This window comes from Galeopterus variegatus, unplaced genomic scaffold, assembly GCF_000696425.1.
Source record: "Galeopterus variegatus unplaced genomic scaffold, G_variegatus-3.0.2 Scaffold1331, whole genome shotgun sequence".
Taxonomy (NCBI): domain Eukaryota; kingdom Metazoa; phylum Chordata; class Mammalia; order Dermoptera; family Cynocephalidae; genus Galeopterus; species Galeopterus variegatus.
Window position 1 is genome coordinate 334,196 of NW_007727442.1, and position 23,690 is coordinate 357,885.

General features: G+C 49.9%; 1 protein-coding gene across 1 annotated transcript in view; it reads right to left on the reverse strand.

Annotated features, from left to right (window-relative positions):
• Positions 1-2,389: 2,389 nt before the first annotated feature.
• Positions 2,390-23,690, reverse strand: part of WBSCR17 (Williams-Beuren syndrome chromosome region 17) — a 112,827-nt gene continuing 91,526 nt past the window's right edge. The window contains exons 5-6 of the mRNA XM_008576334.1: positions 4,520-4,687; positions 2,390-3,952 (exon numbers count right to left, since the gene is read on the reverse strand). Coding sequence (XP_008574556.1) covers positions 3,824-3,952; positions 4,520-4,687 — 297 coding nt within the window. The 3' untranslated portion in view covers positions 2,390-3,823. The remainder of the gene's footprint in view (positions 3,953-4,519; positions 4,688-23,690) is intronic.

Below are 23,690 nucleotides of genomic sequence, written 5' to 3' on the forward strand. Positions count from 1 at the left end.
CTCCCCGGCCCTGGGGATCCTCTGACTTCACACGTATAAGACGTCCATAAGACTTTCAAATTTTGTATCTTCATTTTGATAATTATCTAGAAATCAATATGAGTATATTCTGGATTATCTGGATGACCAGGTGAGGACTGAACATTATTTCAGGTCTGAGTTTACGTAATGACAGCACTGATGCTACAGAGTTCTACGGTAATTGTCACAGGTTAAAGAGAAGAAGAGTGCGGAGACTTTAATATAAACGTGTTTGTCCTTCGGGAAAGCTAGCAGGATTCCTGTCTGTTGTGCTCACTGCTTTACTCTTAGGCACAGCCTAGACAAACAGTAGGCACTCAGTAAACGTGTTGACAAATGAATAGTGAGTGAACACTTCAAAATCCTTGGAGTGCAGACACGTGGGGAGAGAATCGTGTCGTCGCAGGGCACAGAAGAACCCATGCTAGGGGGGTGCGTACCGCGCTGACATCTGCAGCAGCAGCAGGCTCACGTCAGCAAGTGACACAACCATGCACCGAGGGACCACTGTTGACTGAAACTTTACTTTGTAGACCCGTCAATATACTTTCATCTCATAGCTGTAGCCAACCTAGGAGCAAAAGCCAGTTTATGTTTGTGTGTAAACAGTGGGGCTCCCAGCCCTCCCTGCCCGCTCCTAGCTGGGGCTCATAGGTCCCCTCCGAGCCGCCTTCCAGGCAGAGTGGCCAGGAGCGCCCGGGGGTGGCAGCGGGGGGTGCCCCCCGGGACGGCCCTGGGAGGGTGGTCTGCTCTGCCTGGGCCTCATGTTGTGAAACTGGGATATTTTCCAAGAATGGTAGAAAAGATGGCAGATGGGGGAAAAAAAAGGCTCCAGAAACCCAGGTAAAAAGGACTGCAGTGGCCTGTGATGGCAGCTGCCGGCCCCACATGCTGCCTCAGTCCTTCTATTTCTTCTCCTTCTTGCTACCAGAAGCAGCAAAACCATAAAGAACAAAATTTGAGAAATAATATGGAGATGCAAAGACATTGGCTTTGGCCGCTTGGGCATTTATCAAAAATACCATCCGTGACTTTGTTGCCGTACAAATCGAGGGAGAAATTCAACTAAAGAGAAAGGGCCCAGGCAGGGCGTGTGGGAGTGCTGGGCTGTGCGCCCTGCCACAGACGCACGGCCCTCTCAAACACAGACGGTGCCAACTGCCAGCGCTGGTGAAGGAGCAGAGCTTCCCCAGCAGCGCAACACCTGCAACTTGCTGTCCCGGCCACCACCTTGCAGAGATATGGAGTTTCCAGAATTTTCCAATTCTCCCAAAGGACCCAGGACCACAGTCTCTCCCAGGGCCCCGCTTCTCTTTCCTCTCTTCCCTCCCTCTGGCTTTGTGGTTCCTCCTCTCTGCCTTGGACCCCGCCATTCCCAATGCCATCAGACCAGGTAGGACCCTGTGGGGGAAGAGGGTGCTGACCGGGGTGCTGGCCTCATGCTCCAGCCAGTCTCCCCAGGGAGCCCCAGCCTTTGGGAGGAGGGCTGAGTGGGCAGCCCAGGCTCCAGGCCCTGACCCGCTCCCACCCCCAAAACACACGGAAGCCAGCCCAGATGTCCCGCCTCCTGTGACATGGTGCTGAGGAGGGACGTTCATCCCCCTCAAGTTCCAGGATATGCGCTGCTGGCCGTGTCCTGGGGATACGGATGAGCCCCGTGTGCAGGCAGCGTGGGGGCTCCACAGCTCCACCCCTCCCCTAGACCCCGGCTCTTTTCCCTTCATGGTTGCCCTGAGACTCTGATGTTTAGGGTTCACAAACACCTCATTTCCAAACAGGCACATTTCCCATCGATGTGTTCAGGGACCCTGATTCTCATAGAATCCAAAAGAAAATTGGCTGTAGATGGATGTGAGTGTGTGTTGTATGACACCAAACAAGGAGAGGAAAAGGGCTGTCAGCGCCAAGGGGACGTCCTGCCCACTGCCTCCCTGCCCACGTCCATAACCACACACCTGGTGGTGGCCGGGACGTTCATATTTCACTTTTCCACGGACGTCCAAGAGGTGGACGTCTCCAGCGCAGGCTCTGTGGTCTTGAGAGGCAGCTTCACAGGACGGCAGCAGGAAGGCTGGGTCAGGCTGGCCAGCCGGGTCTCCCTGCAACTCTGCTCTTCCTTAGGGCTTCCCGCACCAACCTGACCTCCTAACCCGGGGTCAGCAGGGGCTGACCTGTAAGCAAGGGTCAGATGTCGAGTTCTGCCCGCTTTGGGCAGGAAGGCTGGCTCTGTCTCAGTCTTCGCCCACTGTGAGAGGGCTTTTTGCCTTTAATAAGACAAAATCCCCCAAACCAAAGAGGCCCTGTGCCACATCTCAGAACTTCCCTCTGACCCCGGGTTCTGGACAAATCAAGATGCACACAAGGCTGCTTAGGGGAGTGCTAACATGTTTATTTCACAAGGTGGAGATGGGGAAGGGCGTGATCACCAATAAGATGCCACCAATGAGACACTGTGACCCCACACTGGGCAACTGGGCAACTACAGGGTTGCTTCTGGGCAGGGGTTGGGCAGGGACATCACAGGGGAGAGAGATGGGGACCAGCAGAGGGACAGACTTCCACCTGGGTGCTGTGCCAGGCGAGGCCGAGCTATGTCCTCCAGGCAGAGACATGGGGCCAACCCCACGCACCACTCTGAAGCCTTGTCCCCATCCAGACGAGCAATTAAGCAGCAAGCCCAAGGCCACACGGCCATGTCTGCTCCACCACATGCTCCCACACACACCAGGCACATGCATGTGCACACACGTGTCTGCACACACCCGCCACACACAGCACACAGCCACACACTCAGGTGCATGCACACACGTCCATATATTAACTCTGATTTATAAGTGCACCCTAACCAGAGGGCAATCGGAAAAAAGTATTACTCTAAAGAGAGGAAACGACTGCCTGCTCCCTGCCAGCCAGCACAGCGTGGGGTTTGATGGGATGAGCACAAAGCATCTTCCCGCTTCCTGGTGCCCTGTGCTGTGCTGGCTTCAGCCCTGACGTTCTAACAGAGGCCCTGCTGCGTGCCCGGAGTGCCTCCGTGAGCCAGGGCTCCTTCGGCCTGGCTCCAGCCCAGCCCGCCCTGTGCTCTCAGCCTATTTCTGTCTCCAGCTCCCTCCAATGCAGCCAGGAGCGCTGGCCCGAGCACACTACCAGGAGCCTGGTGCCCCGGTGACCAGAGAGAAAGCCTCAGCTCCATCCAGGCCATCGCAGGGAAGGTCCAGCAAAGTCCAGAGCTGTAGCCTCCAAAACCACCCCGATGGGAAGGTTTGGGGATGGCGGCTGCCGTGGGGTGTGAACAGGAATCTGGGCAGAAGCAACCTTAGAGGAAACTGAGTCTGAGTCTTGCTGCCTCCTCTGAGGGGGAGCTAGGAGGTGGCTGAAGCTCCCGCCACCCCTCACTTCACTGAGGGCTGGGGTGGAACTTGGAAGCTGCTGCTGCTGCAAAGGACGAGGATGAGGAGGGGACCCTGCCAGTCCCAGATCCTGATGCTGGGGTGGGTGCTGATGAGGAAGAGATATGCACAGTCTCACTCCTTGGTACCAGGCCCACAGCCAGGGCTACAGAAGACACAGCTCCTGGCTCCCCAGAGAAGGGGTCGGGGGCTTTTCCAGGGTGCAGGCTTGTGGGCAGCTGAATGCTTAAGGGGACATAAAGTCTCCATCCAGGCCCCGGTGCTGCCCTGGAGAAGCCCTGGGAGGCCCAGCAAGCACATGTTTGCCCCTAGCTGTCTCGACCAGTGTGGCTGCTCCAGAGGACGGACAGACCCTGTGCTGGGGGCCAGGCTCCGGGGCTCCTGCTCCTCCCCTACTTGATGGAGTTCTTGATTGTCCATCTCTGTCCCGTGCAGCTGCGGAGGATGAGGTCAATGCCAGCCAGGCCATGGTTCTCCACCTCCAGGCAGCGCCCTGTGCCCTTATTCATGATGGCTCCATTCTGGGAGGAGAGGGGTGCAGAGCAGGAGAGAGCGAGACAGAGAGTCAGAGAGGCTTCGGTACCACAGCTGCTGGCACATGGCTTCTCCTGGGGGGCCAATCCCAGCACAATTCTTTGCACAGGGTGAGGGATTGTGGGGGCCTCCTCTGGAGACCCTACAGTCAGAACACAGGTAAGCCCTGCCAAGTTGGAGTGGAACCAGGTGAGAACTGGTGGGGTGTGGACTTGGGAAGGGGCATTTTTCTGGAATATTCAAGGTATATGACTTTCTCAACCCTACTGGCTGGGGTACTTGGCAGATTTCAGGGGAATCACCCCGCACTCCCCCCTTGGGATTTATCAGAGCCCAGCCAGCCTAGCACTGATGCAGAACCAGGAAGGCTGCCTCGCACAGAAATCCCCCACGGCTTCCCCTGAAAGTGCTTTGGGTCCATGAGCCCGGCACAGGGCTGGGAGAGTGGGGTTCCAGGGTGCACTTTGAGGGGGACCCTCAGGTGGCAGACTTCCCTCTGTGGCCTGCAGCATCTGCGCTGGCCCTGGCACTGGCCCTGTCCAGGGAGCGCTCACCTGGATGAAGTTCCAGCGCTTGTGCAGGCTGCTCTTGACCTTGTCGCAGTCCAGGAGCTGGGGCAGCCGAGTCTTGGAGTTGTCCACCAGGCAGCGGGTATCAGGGAGCAGCGTGGTGGTCCCCAGGGCGCCCAGGTGCAGGAAGCCTTCCTTAGTGTAGCGGGCAAGCTGTGGGGACAGAAGAGTGGCAGGGGAGTGGGAGTGCGAGGCAGGGGCGAGACCACAAGAGGAAGGTGGCTCAGGTCCGCAGGCCTCTCCCCTGCCTGCTGTCAGTCCTGCACTCCCAGCCCCCATCCTGGCCCCCATCCTGTGTTCACCCAATGCACAGCACAGCCCCGTTCTACGATGTCCTTGGGCTCGCTGGGCCTGGATGCAGATTCCCAGGGGCCACTCTCTGACTTTTTCTAAGCACGTCCTCCGGCAGAGCTTCAGAACTCCAGCTTTCTGTTGAGTAACATGGGGAGAGGAGAAACAGAGGAAAGAGCCAAAAATCTGATTTCTGAAGCTTGGCTCTGCTCCTGGCTGGCTGGGCCACCTTGAGCAGGTCACTTAAGCTCTCTGAGTCTCTATTTCCTCTTCTTTTATAAATAGAAACTAATTAAATCTACCCTGCTGCAAAGGGCCCAGAGAGGCCCTTTCATTGGAAAAAAAACAGACATTAAGCCACATTCAACCTCATAGGTATTAAAAGAAACAAAAACCTAAAACAACGATGAGCTACCACATTTAAACAAAAAGAGATATTCGCATTTGGGCATGGTTAGCCGCGACAGGCCCACTCACAGTTGGGCTGGAGGGAGGATAAATTACTACGACCTTTCAAAAAGGGGATTTCTAAGTACATACTTTGTGCTTTTAAAATGTCCATCTCCTTTGACTAATAAATCCACTCTTAGAAATCTATCCCATGGAAATAATCAGAATTGTAAGCCAAAGTTTACATAAAGGGTATTTGCTGCAATATCACAGCGATGAAAAAAGAGAAACACCCCGCGGGCACCACCCTGGCATGTGGTATGCGCTCGGTGCTTCACATGCCACCGTGAACGCGAGGAGACTGTACAGACTGCAGAACGCCCACGTGACTCTCTCTTCCTTCCACACGCCTGTGGCGATATGACGTGGCAGCAACGTCCATCAAGAAGTGGAGTCTGTTTCCCATCCCTTCAATACCGGTCGCCCTCATGACCTGCTCTGGCCCAGCGGGAGTGAGGACGTGCCTGTTCTGAGACTGGACCTTGGCCTTGTATGCTTCCATTAGCTGTATGGGAGCCCCGGCTGGCCTGTGGCAGGACGGGATGTGTGGCCCAATCAATTGCCTGTCAACCACCAGCCAAGCGGATGAGGCCCACCCAGATAGCAGCCCTCAGCCAACCTGCCAGCTGCTGACAGGGGAACAGATCAGCCACACCAGCTGAGCCTGCACAGAAGCTTCCAGCTACCTGCAGACTCATGGCAATCATAAACACACCCTGTTTTAAGCCACTATGTTTTGGGGCAGGTGTTACACAGCACCCACTGACTGATACAGGATGGCGTTGCCTGGCAACCCTTCCCACAACAGGGTTCACACTAAGCTAGTTGCCTCCTCTCCCCTGCCCTCCACGTGTTGTTTAAAAATCATAGTCCAGGGCCGGCCCGGTGGCGCACTCGGTAGAGTGCGGCGCTTGGGAGCGCGGCAGTGCTCCCGCTGAGGGTTCGGATCCCATATAGAGACCGGTCCGCTCACTGGTTGAGCGCGGTGCGGGCGCGACACTGAGGGTTGCAATCCCGTTACCAGTCACGAAAAAGACAAAAAGGAAAAAAAAATCATAGTCCAATATTTTAAAACATGCATTTGCCCGTCTTTCCCACTCCTGAGGGGCAGGCACTGTGACTAATTAATTTCATTCCTTACTAGGAACAAATCACAGACCAAGTGCTCAGAGCGTGTTTGTGGTTGAGCACATCACAAATGCGCTGAGTGCCGTTACTTGAACAGGCAGCCACACCTGCTTAGTTCAACGCCATGCTATCGTTTGAACATGTCCCCCAAATTTCATGTATTGTTGGGAACTTAATCCCCAAATTCATGTGTTAATTGGAGGTGGGGCCTTTGGGAGATACTTATGATTAGATAAGTTCGTCAGGGTGGGGCCCCTGTGATGGGACTGGTGGCTTTCTAAGGGGAGGAAGAGAGACCTGAATTGGCACACTCTTGCCCTCCCACCATGTGACACCCTCCGCCCTGGAAGGCCCTTGCCAGATGCCGGCACCAGCTCTTGGACTTCCCAGCCTCCAGAATTGTGAGCAATATACTTCTTTTCTTTATAAATGACCAGTCTGTGGTATTCTGTTATAGCAACAGAAAACAGACTAAGACACACCTCAAGAACATTTTAAAGAGTCCTTTGTGTGCCTGGCCTGGGCACAGGCTTCTGGGGACATGAGAATAGCATTATACCCCCACTGAGCTGATTCCAGTGCAGGCTGGTGATGACAAAGTGAGATCGAGCTCAATTCTTCATGTTTGTTCTCACAATCCAATGTACTAGATAACTAGTGATCATTAATATACAGCTGGTGTCTAATAAGTTAAAAAATATTACCAGCTAGCACGAATTGAAGACATGCTGTGCATCATTTCAAACTAGTGTACAGAGAATAAATAATGTAATTTTCACAACAACACTGTGAGACACGTTCTATTATTCTCCCCATTTTATAGATAAGGAAACTGAGGCGTGAAGACATCTGGTCGCCTGGCTGGTGCTGGACTCTCTCCTTGGGTCCCCAGAGACCCGATGGCTGGTTGCCCTGGCCCAGCAGCTGAGCAGAAGAGGGTCTTCCTCCGAGATTGCTGGGGATTGCTGCCTCCTCCAGAGAGCCTGGTCGTTCCTGCCCAGGAATGAAGGAAGAAGGTAGCCCTGCGCAGGGACACGAGCAGCTCTTCTCTGACAGATAAGATTCTTTGCAGGGGTTCTCTTTTCCTGATGAAAGCTACTCAGAAACCCTTGGCTTTGATCCCAAAAGGAGAGCTTGCATGATCCCCTTGAACAAGTGACAAGGAGTTTATTAAGTGCCCTTGAGAAGAGATGCGGTTAACGTGTGCTTTAAACCCAAATTAGTTCCAAATCAGAGTAACTATTACAGGCAAAATGGTAAGAAAATCAGAAGCCCTCCCCCCCCTCCCTAAACAATGTCTCCCCGAGTATATTTAAATTCACCAAATGCAACGTAATGAATGACAGCAATCTGCCTTTATGTTCAGGGCAAAGATATACACAGCTGCTTATTGAAACTATGAATCCATCTATTATCCAGCCGGCAAATGAGCAGCACTAAGAACATTAATTAACTGAGCATATCTGTGACCCAGATGTTTAAAGAGCGAAGCTAAAAGCCGTGGGAGTTGGAGGTTCTCCTTTCTGAAGTCTGTGAGGACTTGAAAACAATGAGACCCAGGCTGCTAGGACCTGCAGAGGCCAAATGCCAGCCCGAGCCCCACAGGCACCAGGGTGGGCAGGGGCAGGTGAGGAGGCCCTGGTGGGACTTCCTGCCTGGGGGAGGGCAGTCTCTCACACTGAAGACACTGGGTCACTTGCACAGGCTCTGCTGGTCTGGCCAAGGGGCCAACACTTGGCTGCTGTTATGAGGAAGTCAGGAGAAGGGCCCTGTGGTCTGAAGTTCAGCCAACAGATCTCACGTACGCTTTCCCCCAACGAGGCAGGAGGGTGCTGAGTCCTGGGACCTCCTGTCAACCAAATCCTCGAGTTGGCCCCAGTCCTGGATAGGAGCTTTCAGGGTGTAGTGTGTCCACTATGCTCCTCATCCCCTGCGGTCCCACCTTAAGGACGTCTGCTTGCTGTCCTTGGCATGTTCAACAGGTCTTCCTACCCCCGAGTCTTCGCTCCAGCTCTTTTCCTGCCTGGAGATTTATTGGCCGTCCTCTAGAATGTTCTGGCTTCAGCCTTCCTGGGCCTCCGTGTGATTCTCTCCTTCCACGGCCTCGTCTCCAGCTCCACCAGCCCGTCACCTCCTCTCAAGTCTTGCTTCTCTTTAAGGCAGGCTGTGCTCACCTCCTCGACTCGGCCATTTAGTTTATCCATTGACCCGTTGATGGACATCTAGGTTGTTTCCACTTTTTTGGCTATCATGAATAATGCTGCTGTGGATGTTCATGTAAAGTTTTTGTGTGAGCATATGTTCTCGATTCTCTTAGGTAAATACCTAGCAGTACAATTACTGGGTCACGTGGTAACTCATGTGTAACTTTTTGAGGAGCTGCCAGACTGTGTTCCAGCGGTGGTGCCATTTCACACTCCCACCAGCAATGAATGGGGATTCCAGCTTCTCCACATCCGGCAGGCTCATATCATTGTCTGTGTTGGGACCTTTGGGGGTGGTGCAGCACATTCATTGTAAATAAGTGTGTGTGGGTGGAGTTAGTGCATATGCGTGGGGCTGAGGCTTGGCTGGCATCTACTGCCTTGGGTGTCTGCCCTGCACAGCCATGCTCTCAAACCTATGGCTTCAAGGATGTTTTTGCATGTTACCTAGCTCATAGACCTGTGTGTGAGGGGTCTGGGGACACAGCCTGGCATGTGAGAGATCTGGAGACTCAGCCTGGCATCTGAAGGGTTTGTGACCCAGTCTGGACAGTGGGCTTGAGGGGTCTGTGAGCTCCAGACCCAGCCCTAGCTCAACAATTGTCCCAGTCGGCAGGATTACATGCAGGTAAAAGAGCCCAACACGGGCCGGCCCCGTGGCGCATTCGGGAGAGTGTGTCGCTGGGAGCGCAGTGGCACTCCCATCGCGGGTTTGGATCCTATATAGGGATGGCCGGTGCGCTCACTGGCTGAGCGTGGTGCGGAGGACACCAAGCCAAGGGTTGCGATTCCCTTACCGGTCACAAAAGAGAAAAAAAAAGCCCAACAGTCTGCTTTTCTGACTGCAGCCACTCTCACAAGGGTGCAGTGGTCACTGGGGTTTTGATCTGCATTTCCCTGATGACTGATGATGCTGAGCATCTTCTCGAGTGCTTATTGGGCATTTTATATCTTCTTTGGAAAGATGTTTATTCAGACGTTTTGCCCATTTATAAAAATTGGGTTATTTGTCTTTTTATTGTTGAACTGTGAGAGTTCTTTATATATCCTGGATACTAGACTTTTTTCAGATATATGATTTGCACATATTTTCTCCTATTCTGTGGGTTGTATTTTCACTTTCTTGATAGTGTCCTTGGAAGCACAAAAGTTAATTTTGATGAAGTACAATTTATCTTTTATTTTCAGTTACTTGTGCTTTTGAGGTCACATCTAAGAAACCATTGCCAAATTCAAGGTCACGAAGATTTACCCTTATGTTTTAAAATAATTTCATACAGTTAGTTCTTTTTCCTCCCCTGCCTCGACCTCCCACTGCTACCACTGCCCCCAATTTCAGAATAAACTTTTCACCACGAACTTTGGCTACATGGCCCAACCTACCTTTTCAGGATTAACTCTTGGTTTCTTGGCTTAGTCTGACAGATGACTCTTGGTTTTTCAAAAACAGCAACACTTCAGCCTGTCTTCCCTGGATGGAGGACACCCCTATCCTACCCCCACCCCATCCCCACTGGTTCCATAAAGCCCCCATCTGGGTGGGATTCTTTCAACTTACATAATTTTGTGCTTTATGAACGTGTCTTTCTTTGCTATAGGTTTTTGTTATTACTGTTGTTTTTAGGACAGCGGCATCCTATCCATTTCTGTACAGCATGAGGACCAAGAAAAGTATCTTGCCAAAAGCAAATGCTCCATAAATGTCTTTTGAATTGAATGGAATTATTCTAGGTTTGGCTGCTGGGCCCAAGAGGAGAAATGAACGTCATTATCCACAACCCTAATGCATTAGGAAAAAAACCTCTGAGCTCAAATACAATTAATTCTCATTTAGGGGAAAAAAGAATTTTCTATTTGAGATGATCTAACAGATACAGACAACTATTAGCCCAAATTTAACAGCCTTGAGGGAAAACTAAAATATGCAGGTTATAGCTGGATAAACAAAAACCAGACGAATTATTGTGGAATGACTCTAGAACACAGCAAAATCCATCGGATTGTCAATAAAAATATGGCTTGCAATTTCTTTCCTATTAAGGGTCTTTCTCATCGCTTTAAAATCAGGCACAGTTAGTACAGAAAAACAAGGCTAAATAAAAATGTAGTTTTACCAGCTTCTACTTAGGGGACAGAGATTCAAAACATTCCATTGATTCAAACCTGCTTTTGAGTAAATGTATTTGTTTATTGCTTGGTTGAAACCCACAAGAGTGGTTTCTTATGACTGTATGTACATGTGTATATTATTAAAATCAAAAAGACTTTCTCCCTCACTCTCCTGGGAGTGTGGGAGGCTGGATCTGACAGAGGCAGAGGCCACCCAGCACTGGACAGACAGACGTCCCTCCCGCCTAGCCCAACAGCGAGGACCCAGTCCCAGGTGTGGAGGACACAGGCCTGAAAGACTCTCTGTCCCCACCAGCCTTTTGACATTTACAGAGAATTCTGCCTTTGAGGAATTCCAATGCCAGATCCCAAACTAAATATAGAAAAAAAAGATTGGTCTCAAGGTGGACAATGGTGGCTGCCTGAGAGCTGGGGGTGGAGAAAAGAGGTGCGAGGGATCTCGGGACAGGGATGGAAATGTTCTGAACCTTGACTGGGGAGGCAGCTTCACAGGTTTGTCCACCTGTCCACACTCATCAGACTGTACACTTTAAGTGGGTGCAGTTTATTGTACTTATGCCTCCACAGAGCTGGTTAAAAAATATACATGGGAGCGCAGAAGGCATGCTATGGAACCAGATATGTTTTCTGCAGAGAGGGCCAGTTCTTGGGGGTTGAGATAGTCCCAAAGGCCCCCTCCTCAGTCTTCTCCCTTCCAACATATGACTCATTGTGCAGGATTCAAGCACTGTTTCCAGAAAAAGCCCTTGCTACTTAGGACGAATGGAGAGACATATTTGTGCCGCAAAACTCTGGGTTGATCTTCCTGCAGACAGCCCAGGAGTGGATGGATCAGGGGCAGTGAAAATGGGGTTGGGGTGGGGAAGGCAGGGTGTGCCCACATGGCCTTGTGGAGAGAGCAGGGGGCCTCTTGGTGTGGAGAGCACCAAGAGAAGGGCTAGAAGGGCTGGAAGAGCTGAGTGGGAAAGGGGATGGTACATAGGATAGCCCACTCCAGCTTCCCAGGGATCAGGAGGAAATTCCTAAGCATGACTTTGAAGCTCACCCCTGACCACTCAGTTGGTTAAGGGAGCAAAGACTGTACTTGTCAACAGGACAGATCACTGGTAACCCGCAGGTCTTCTTGGTCTCTGCACGAGAATTGGGAAGGCGGGATTATACCCTGGCCAGCATGGAAGTGCTGGCGAACTCTGTGCTCCCCGCTGCCATGATCTAAGTGCAATCTATACCACGGCTCAACCAGCCCACCTTCTTCAGCTGCCAGTTGGAACAGCATTCCTGGCCTTGTGCTGTGGCATCAAAAAGGAAGGAGAGTCTGATGGTTAACGACTTGGACTCTGGGCCTGCTTGAGAAATACAAGATCTACCATCAAATAATTTTATGACCCTGGGCAGTTACTTTAGCCCCCAGGGACTCTGTTTCCTCACCTTTAAAATGGGGATAATCATAGGATTCACTTCGAAGGGTAGTTTGGGAGATTGAATGAACTGATGAGAAGGGTACGTGTGCATCTGTTACTGTTACTCTCTCTGACCTCACCCACCATTGCACAACTGAGGCCTGGCTCCTGCTTCTCCACAGACTTCTTCCTTCCCGGTAGACTCCTGTGCGGCGTCAGGTGGCCAGCACGTCCTGGCCCTAGTTCTTTCCCGGCACTCAGGCACGGGCTTCCTGCTTCCTCCAGAGCCTCCAAGGGTCGATGCCCCAAGAGCTTCAACAGTCCTGCTGGGCTGCTGAGTCCCCGGTGGCTCCCCTCACACCAGGTCCTTCTGGCTGGCTCTGTGGGCTACTTAGTTGGACTCCCCCACACCGCCACTTCATTTCCCTGGTTTGGTCTAGATCCTGCATGCCTTTGCTTGGAATGAACCAGATTCCTGGAAGAACTGGGCTTTGGATTGGGATCTTGGATCTCAGCTCTGCCTCCCTAAAGCTACCCCTATGTTCCACTCAAGCCTGGGCCCTGAGCCGGCATGGCCTCTCCCTGGACTCACTGAGGCTTCCCAGCTCTCGGGGGTGGGAGGCGGAGAAGGGCTGTGACTGGTTTCTGTTGCCAGCTTGTTCTCTGGCTAAATCCAGGCAAACCTTCTATAAAAGCCAGCCCTGATCCGCCTCGACCATGCTGGAATTTAGAGCCTGCCACCTTCACAGAACACGTGGCCTGGTTGTGCTCATGTGAGAGAGGGAGAGAGGGTATGTGCAGATGCCCTGAGATGTCACTGCCCCTGAGATTCAGGCCCAGGCCCCCAGCATCGCTGAGCATCCCTTGCACTCCAGGCTTGTCCTGGGTCTGTTCATTCACGTAAGGTCACTTAACCAGTGATAGTGACCCAGAGGAAGTCGAAGCACATCCCATTTTTTGCCTTCCACTGAGGAGACTATATTGTTTCCTCTGCACTCTAGAAGCTGACACTCGCACTGTCAAGGTGGCTTCTCCCTCCTCTCTCCAACCAGACTGGTTCCTCTCACACTGACTGTCTGTCTCCACCCTCCTACCTGAGCCCACGAGCATGTCTGGGAGCTTGAGCCAGGCCGTGTTTGCCCTGGCCTCACCCACAGACTCAACATGGCCCCGGCCACACGGCAGTGTCCGTCCCCACCAGCAGCTAGCACGCCTCTTGAGCACGCTTGATTCAGCATTTAGCATTTGCACACGACCCACCGTGTGCCATGCCCTTCTAAACCAGAGAAAACACGTCCCTGGAACAGTGGACGTCCCCCCACCCTGCAATGGGCCCTTTGGCACTGCGAGCTATGTCAAGTCAGCTAGAAACTAGATCTCAGAAGGGCAAACCTGGGTTGACGAGTCAGTCAATTTCTGATCTCATAAGTTTCTCTCAGGAAAAAAAAAAAAAAAACAGCGTAAATTTCTGCTTCAATATCCCATAACTTGACCCAGGAGAAATAGAATGTTTGTACGGTTTTGTTCAAATTAAGATGACAGAATATCTACTTTCTGAGTGTTGATCCTCAGCATTTGCTAGATTTTCCACTAGAGTTGGAAACGTAACTAGTTCCTTTCTATTTAGTCTCTGCCTCCCCTTCATCCGGCCTTTGAATGTGCTCTCAGGTTACAAAGCCTGTCACTGCCCCCCACCTGTCTTCCCCAAGGCAAGCTTCCTGAGGCCTCTCACATCTGGCTCCCTTCCTCGACACATGCAGAAAGCACTCTCCCCTCCGCCGTTTGGCTTCTCTGCTCCTACGGCTAGCACACAGTGTCCTCTTTAGCTTACGGGACCTCCGGGCAGCGGGACTTGACTCTGCCGTTCCTTGGATGGTGTGACACCTGCCTTTCTGGTGACACCTGCTCTGGCCTGTCACCCACTAACTGTGGAGCTGCATTAAGGTCTGTCCCAGGACCGCTGCTCTGCTCCCCCCAGCACACACCCTGCTGTTCTGTCCTTAGCACCTGGTGGGTACATTCAGCTGTGTAGAGAATAGCACTATTGGGATTCCCAAAGTCCTCCCCCGCAACTCACAATGCCCTAAACAGAAATCATGATTCACCCCCAAAACCGTGTCCCCAATGTCAACAAATGGCACCACCATCGACCCAGCAAACCAGGGACTCGAGTGTCATCTTCGCCTCCCCAATCTGTTCCCCTGACCTCTCAACAACCAACTCCCACCAACCTGACCTCCTAAACAGTTCTTAAAAACTTTTTTTTTTTTTTTTCCCTTTTTGTCTTTTTTCGTGACCGGCAACGGATCGCAACCCTCAGTGTCGCGCCCGTACCGGACCGGGACCGGCAACGGGATCGCAACCCTTGGTGCTGCCCCCGCACCTCGCTCAGCCAGTGAGCGGGAACCGGTCTGTATGTGGGATCCGAACCCTCGGCGGGAGCGCTGCCGCGCTTCCCAAGCAGCGCACTGTAGCAGTGCACCACCGGGCCGGCCCCAAAAACTTTTAATGTCAAAATAGTTTCTGACCTACAAAAGAGTTGCAAAAATAGCAAGCACTCTTCACTGCACACCTTCACCCATCTTATTCTAAAGCCCACATCTTATACAACCGCAGCACAGCGATCAAAGCCAGGAAACTGACCTGGGTGCAAGCCTCTTAACTAATCCATGGACCTTACTGGAATTTCGCCAGTCTTCTAGCTACGTCCTTTGTCTCCCTCAGGATCTGATCCAGGACCCACATTGCATTTCATTGTCATGTTTCCTTGTCTCCTTCCATCTGGGACAATCATCAGTCATTCCTTAATGACTGACACAAAGAGTACTGGGCAGTTATTTTGTAGAAGGCCCCTCAGTTTGGGTTTGTCTGATGTTTTCTCATGATTGGATTGAAATAGTTATACATTTTTAGCAGGAAAACCACAGAGGTGATGTTGTATCTTGGATGTATCCTGCTCAGTGCATCCCATCGGGGGGGTCAGTGTGTTTTATTAGTGGTGACGTTAATCCTGATCACCTGGTTAAGGTGATGTCTTCTGGGCTCCTCAGCTGTAAAGTTATTATTTTCCCTTTACCATGAGAGATACTTTGAAACTATACAAATATCTTATTTTTCATCCCATTTTCACCCACTAATTTTATCATCCATTGATAGTTCTGGGCTGCAGCAATTAGTGCTGTGATGATTGTCCAAAAGAGATTTTCTACTCCCCACATTCCTTCTGTATTTATTAGCTGGACTTCTACTGGAAGGAAGAGCTGTCCTTTTCCCCCCAATTATCTACATCAGTATGGACTCATGGATATTTTTAAATTATATGGGTGATGATCCAATATTATCATTATTTTCTTGCTCAAATAGTTCCAGCTTTGGCCATTAGGAATGACTTCAGGGTGGCTCCTCTGATGTATTGACGAGCACCATCTTATTTTTATTGACAACTTCTTTTTATTCTGACACTATAAGATTCTTTCTAGGCTCAACTTGTATTTTCCCTGTCCCATCTCTGGAATCACCAAAAATCTGGGCTCTAGTGGTGTTCATTGCTCCTGGAGTTTCACTGATTCTAGGCCCTCTCAGGACTAGGAAGTATTTGTATGGACACCAACCCATGCACACATTCATTTTTACTTCTAATGCACATAACATATAGACAGTAGTCTCCCCTTATCCACGGGGGATATGTTCCAAGACCCTTAGTGGATGCTTGAAACCATGGAGAGTACTGAACCCAGTTGCCGTCAATCAGAACTCATTTCTGTCTGTGTCTTCCTCCCACAAACTGAAGCCTTTTCCATCTGAACTGAGCACTTATCACACACTGTAGCTGTACTTTTGCAGTTTGAGGTGCGACAGCAAAACTGGCATGCATTTCTTTTTCTTCCTTCATAATTTCATGGATAGAAAATTCGTTCTTTCTGTAGACATAGCAAGCTCAGCATATGATATTTCTTTCCTTATTAAAGTTGAGAACTTTCACCTTCTTAAAGGAAGCACTTTCTGGCTTCTTCTTTGGCATATCTTAATGACAGGCCCCGCTACTCTTCCGCTTTGGGGCCATTAGGAAGTAACATAAGGGTCCCTCCACAGGAGCATGGCAACCGCGCGACAGCGGATCTGATACCTGAGATGGCTACTAAGTCACTAATGGGTGGCGGCGTCTACGGTGTGGAGATGATTCGCTTCCTGGGCGGGACGGAGTGGATGGTGCGAGATTTAAACTTATGAATTGTTTATTTCTGGAATTCCCCATTTAATATTTTTGAAATGTGGTTGACGGGGGGTAACTGTGAAAAGCAAAACCGCAGATAAGGGGGGACTACAGATAGTGCATGTATGTGCATAGTATATACTAGATATACACTCTAAGTATATACATATATATCTAAGCATATGCTACATATGTACAAACATATAAATATACCATATACACACTAAAAGTATACATGTAGCTTATTTCATGCATACATATATATATACGCACAATATATACAATAAGATCATACTGATACCTCCCATTCCAGTCCAACATCCCAGCACTCAGTCTAACCATCTCCCTCCTGTAAACTCTCTCTCTCCAACAGCAAGAAAACTGGTTCTCTTCATCCATATTGTACACACTTACTTGTTCAGTCCTAGTGCACACCTACAGTAACTTCAGAATTGCTAACCCAGACCCCGAGGAAAACTAGCTTAGTTACTGGAACATCACGTTTGCAGTGGTTCCTTTTCTCTAACCTTGCGCTATCCAGTCAAAATTGTCCCCGGTGGAGCACTGGATGGTGCGCCGCTTGGGAGGCGCGGCGGCGCTCCCGCCCGAGGGTTCGGATCCCACATACAGACCGGTTCCCGCTCACTGGCTGAGCGAGGCGCAGGAGCAACGCCAAGGGATGCGATCCCGTTGCCGGTTCCCGGTCTGGTACGGGGGCAACACTGAGGGTTGCGATCCGTTGCCGGACACGGAAAAAGACAAAAGACAAAAAAAAAAAAAAAAATTTTCCCCACAGTTCTCCACGGTTCTTAGATGAGTGTGTTTCTTCTCCACCCTCTTTGGTGTGGTTGTGTGATTCATTCACCACATAGTCAGGTTCATGTTTTCTACCACCTGCATTCTGCTTAGGGTTCTCTTCCCCACATCCTGGTTGAGTTTATTATTATTTTTTGGCCATCTGAATCATGACCATGGTTCTAAGGGTCAGAACTTTACAAAAGGACATACTCAGAGATGTACCGCTCTGTCGTCGCCCAAGCTAGCATGTCCCCACACTTGTCCCTGCTCATTCTCACCCAGTCCCTGCAGGTGACCAGTCTCACTAGATTCAAGTTCATCCTTCCTGTCTCTTTTGCACAGATGAGCACACACAGGTTTTCATTTTTATATTGCCACTTGTCTTACATGACGGTAAGCAAACTATATGTATGCCTTTGTGCCTTGCCTTGTTCATTTAACAATGTGTTAAAATCACTCCATATCAGTTCACAAAGATCATCTACCTTCTTTTTTATAGCTGCACACGACTCCACTGTGTGGGTACCGCAGTTTACTCAACCACTCTCCTATGAATAGGCATTAAGGCAGTTTCTAGTATTTTGCAATTGCAAACAATACTGCAATGTACAAATTGCATTTTTATATCATTGCAGATGTTAGAGGTGTATCTTCAGAGTAGATTTCTGGAAGTGGGATTGCTGGATCAAAGAGTAAGTGTATATGCAGCTCTTTCTCTCCAGAAAGGTGGTACCAGTTTGCTTTCCACCAGCACTCTGTGTCTATTTCTCCAAAACTCTGATAGCAGAATGTGGTGCCCAACTTTTACATCACCATCAATATGATAGGTGAGACATGATATCTCAGTAAGTTTCCCCAAGTATGAATGAGTTGAAACATTTTTTCATACATTTGAGGGCCGTTTTTATATCTTTTTGGAAACCTGTCTGCTTGTGTCTTTTTCCCATTTTTCTACCAGGTTTTTGGTCCATCCTTCCCCAATTTTTAAGAACCCTTCATATAATAGGGATGTTAGCCTTTGTGGTATATGTCACAAATATTTTGCCCAGTAGATCAGGAGTCTTTGTTTATGGTACGATATTGCCATACAATTATTTTTTTATGTTAATGTGGACAAATGCATCCATCTTTTATTTTATTGCCTCTGGATTTGCCCTACATCAAAGTTAAAGAGAAGTTCACCCATTTTTGGATAATACTTCTATAGTTCTATATTTTACATCCAGATTCTTTATCCATTTGGAATTAATCTTGTATATAGTGCCAAGCAGGGATCTAATCTTACCGCTAATCAGCTTCTGACTTTGTCTACCTCTCATTATCCCCAGTGCCATTACTTGAGTTTAAATGACTAACTTTTAAGATCATATCATCGCTTAACTGAAGTTCTTGCCTCTAGCTATTCAAAGCTATTCTATTCTCCAAACTGCAAGCCCAAGTGATCTTCCTAAATATAAATCTGGGCCGGCCCGGTGCTCACTGCTACAGTGCGCTGCTTGGGAGCACGGCGGCGCTCCCGCCGAGGGTTCGGATCCCACATACAGACCGGCTGCTCACTGGCTGAGCGAGGTGCGGGCGCAACACCGAGGGTTGCGATCCCGTTGCCGGTCCCGGTCCGGTACGGACGCGACACTGAGGGTTGCGATCCGTTGCCGGTCACGAAAAAAGACAAAAAGGAAAAAATAAATAAATAAATAAATAAATATAAATCAAATCATGCCCCAACCCTCTTATGAAAACCTTCCAATGGCTTCCTGCTGAGTTTGGCATAAAGCCAAGCTCCCCAACACCCCTGTAAGGCTCTACACTACCTGCCTCCTGCCTGTAGATCCAGCCTCACGTCTGGTCACTGCACTCTCCCCCCTGAGTCTGTGTTCTAACCTCTTTGGTCCAGGAGACTTGGTTTTCCCATCTTTAAAATGAGACTGATAGGCGTCCTCTTAGAAATAATGCAAAAACAATGAAATTTTGTCAGTGAGGTAGTGTGAAAATCCAGGGAGAAAAACGTTGTTAACCACAGACATATGTCTGAAATGTCTTATAAAGGAAGCAACTAATGAGGAAAGATAAAGGTGAAACAACAGTGCAAGACTTCAGGATATTACACATTTTGAAGAAAGGTACAGATTGTCCATTAGCAAAACCCTACCTGTCTCTGTTACACAGGGTTGGTCTGAAGAGTAAATGAGTCAGTACATGTACAGCGCCTGGAAGAATGCCTGGCATATAAGAAGTGCTCATTAAATATCAGCTAGCTATTTTTCTTCGGGGGGGGGAGAAATTGTGTCACAAAATGCATAATGTTGTTGATAATTAAGACTAAATCTATCCAAATTTATTTGATACGTTAAAAAGAAAAATTAGTGTTTGGCCTCATGTAATCACCGGCTATTTTATACAACAGCATCCTAATTAACCGAAAATTCCTGGATGGCAGAGACTCCATGTTTCACCTGTCTTTCCAAGTAACTTGTTCAAACCTTTCCTTCAAGAACTGAACAAGCTGAAGTCCAGCTGAATGCCGGGAAGCTTACGTTTTACAGGACCTGAGGGTTGGAAGGGACTTTGACATCACTCGTCCAATCTTCCCATTACAAGTTATAAGAACTTGCAGTTCTCATGGTTTTCAAAGCACAGGCCAGGGCTGCTGTTTTATTGCCTCAGAAGTAGAATCCTGTGCACCTGATTGGGTCCTTGTTGGAAGACTGAAGCTTTCCCAGGGCCTCACTGTCATCACTGTGGACATCATTCTGTATATGTGCCACGGTGCTTGTCCACATACTTTCCATTTATTACCTTATTTTACTGACACGACACCTCTGTGTGGTAGGTACTATTATGACCCTGACATTACAGACTTCAGCGGAAGCTCAAGGAGCTTTAGCGTCTTGTCCAAGGTCATAGCTTGCAAGCAGTGGAGCTGGGACTCAGACCCAGATGGTCTTACTCATGAGTTAGCCAGTGGGCTAATAACCACCTAAAGGAACAGCGTGGACCAGCAATTCCCAAAGTGCATTCCGCAGAACACTAGCTCCAAAGGACGTTTACAGGTGTTATGTGAAACAAGGGACTCTGCATTCGAATAAATCTGGGAATCACTGGGCTCCACAAAGTTAAATGGGCTTTCTTCACTGCAGGACTTATCAGAGCCCTCACCATGCAGCATGCATTGCACACACAACGGATGGGTCTGAGTGGTTTCTTTCCCATTCCAGCCAACTAGCTCCCGGGACATCCTGAAAGAAGGCAGAGATACTGACTTCATCTGGAGCTGGCTACATTTTAAAGTCACTGCAGGTGGTTGGGCACAGTGCTGGGCAGGTCAGCCCTCAGCTCGAGGAGGGCCCTCTCTAGGGGGAAGCCACAAGCTCACTCTATAACATCTTTGAGCCCCCAGAATCCAACACTTAGGCTTTCAAAACTTGACTGCCATTTCTATGAACTTGGACAAGCCATTTGATCCCGACAAGCCTCAGCCTCCTCATTTGTAAAGCAGAGATGTAACACCTGCTCCACAGGTATGTTATGATGGTCAAGTGAAATAATACAGAATATTTAAAGCACCTAGCATCATTTCTGGCCTCCAGAGGCTCTGTCAGAGATGGTGGCTTTCTGTTCCCTTCCTCACAAACTTTTCTCCTCCAAAGAATGACTTTTTTGTAATCCTCACTGAGGTTTGGGGGAGAAGGCTGACATATAGAGTGACATGGACCTGCAGTTGGACAAAAGAACACACAGAAAGTCAATCCTCCTAGCACCACCCGGAGGAGTTAACTTTGCTGCAGGCTGTGTGTGAAGTGTCGCTTCCTGATTTCCAGTCTCACTGAGATGCAGGGCCCATCGGCCTTCAGGAGCCACACGTAGCTCGGCCAGCTCCTGGCCCACACTGACAGTGTGGTAGGAGCCTCACCCCCATGGAGCATGACACAACAAAGTGTCTGAGGTCCTGGGCTGCCTTTGGCCAGCCAGTGTCCACCACATTGGAATCTTCTTTCCTGTTCATGGCCAAACCCAGACTCAGGCCCCATAGAAACTTTACAGACATGACCCTAGCCTTTTGGGAACAGTACCAAGCAGTCAAGAAAATTGATAAGCGTCCCTGGAACGTGGGGCCCATTACCTATGATACTCGGCCCTGAATGCCACAGGGAAGAGGCCTGAGGAGGCCATGTGGTTGCAGCCTGTGTGTCCCAGCAAGGGGGCTGCGAGGACACCAGCCTATCACAGAACCATCTTCCCACAGCCAATGCCATGGCCCAACGGGGGCCCTCATGGGGTGGACCCCCAGCAACGTCTCACACTTGGCACTTTGCACACCCCCAGCTCCCAAGCCCGGCAGGGTGTATGGTGAGGACAGTCTGGGACATTCTGGTTCCCATGTTTGGTCTTCCTCTGCCCTGTCCCCCACGGGAACCCAGACTGCGTCCTATACCAATGGCCTAAACTCCACCAGCACTAACTCTTCAGGACCCACCCTTTATTCTGATGGCCATGTTCTCAGACCCTCTCAATTTCAAATAAGTAGTGTCTTTGAAAACCATCATTCGACAGATACTGCTGCTCCAAAGAGAAATGAAAACTCTCTGAACTAAATGATCAGGGGACTAGGCTACCGCGAGGCTCTGTACCTGCCCTGCCGAGCCTCACTGCGTAGCACACGAAACCCCTTTTCAGTAGGAGGCTCCCCTTCCCTTCCTGTCCTTCAGAAGCAGCAATGTTGTTTCTTTATTAATTCAGTGATATGAAAACAGCCTAAGAAATCAACATTTCTTTGGAAAAACAAAAGTCTGAAAGCAAGCCTCAGTAATGATAATAGTTGTTTTAGGGTGGTAGGATTATGGATGACTTAAATTTGTATTTTCTAAATTTTCTGTAATGTTGTTGTGCCTTTAGCAAAAACGAAAAAGATTAGCAGCAACTTTCACGTACGTGGCTGTTGAACTGAACATCTCTGGGAGACGTGGACACCACGCTATTGTTCATAGTGAGCTCCTTATCCCAGCCGAACGCGGACACAAAACCTGCCTGAATCACCTTCTGTGTCTGGAGAATAACCAGCTCAACTTGCAAGGAGATACAAAACCTTTACCTAAGAATCTGTACTGGAAAACAATTTACGATTGTAATTGTGATTTTCTGGAAAGAACAGCTCATCAACCCATTTTGTTAAGAAAGAAATAGTGTGGTAATTCTTCCTTAACCTTGAGTCCTCTTTAGGCAAAATCAAATACATGTGCATTTACTTCTGGATGCCATCTAGGAAGTCAAGCATCCCTGTTCCACACACATGGACCACGACAGCCACTTGTTGGGGATAATTAGAAAGAGGGAATTGGGCATTGGAAATACAAATGGCAGAGAAAGAGGCTGGGGTCCCCAAAGTGTCTGGACAGTCTCAGCAAGTAGAAAGTGCATAACCCCGTGCTGGCTCCATGGCGGTCTGTGGGGAAGAGGGTAGGTGGCAGGGACGCACATGGGTGGGATGCAGGTGGGCGCTAACCACCCTGAAGTAATAAAGTTAGAAAGTTTTGAATATTTTGAGAGAAGATGAGCCAGAGGAACAAAAACAAAAGGCTCCTAGTATTCCCATCACCTGCAATGAGGCAGAGTGGATTTGTACATGCTGCTCTGGAACGCAAGCGGAGGTGGCAGATGCAGATGGGGTAGAGCCCCCACACACGGTGTCAGTGCACGTAGGCGCAGGTACTTCCCTCCTGCACTCTCTCACATCTCTCTAGTGTGTGCGGTGGGCTTCCCAGCATTAGAAGTCCCTGCTCAGTCCCCAACTCTGTTCTCCTGCAAGGTCTAGAGTTCTCCTGCTTTCTGGGAATCAGATTCCCATGGAGGGAAAGGGATTACTGGGTTTGCCTCGTACCACGTGGGGTCCTGCTCCCAGAACCCCGACCTGCCTTCTGGGGCAAAGCCCTCCTTCCTGGGGTGTTCAACTCCAACGTGCTCTCAGCTCTGTTCCCTGACCCTGGCTCTGGAGGCCAAGTGGCTGTAGGATGTCACCCGCTCCTGTGCTCCCCGAGGACAGGGGTGCCTTCCACGTGCGGAGGGACGGCCGAGTGCTGCGATGCCAGTGGCACTTGAGGCTCGCTGCCCCGGGCACAAGGAGGACACGGTGTGTGGATGACATGTCACTTGAAAGACGAAGCTGTCAGAGAACACGTCCACAATCAGATTAAATTTAGTTACGGGACAAAAGAATCCTCACCTGCTGTGGTGGTGATGAATTAACAGGGAAGGAACGCAAGCCTCTCGGAGATGAAGGGGAGGAAGGGGAGAATGTACTGATGGGGGATGAACAGAGGACAGGCCACGAGGTCCTCCCCCAGCTCACTGAGTCTGAGCGAGTCTGACACCCCTCATACAGGGACGGACACCCTCGACCCATCTCCACGGTGCACGCCTTGCCCTAAGAACATCCCATCATAGCTAGCAGCTGTTGAAAGAACCTCCAGGCTGCTGCACTGGTCACACCCTGTCCGTGGCACGGGCTCTGAGGAGCTGCGGTCTGCAGCTCGAGGGGACGCCATGCA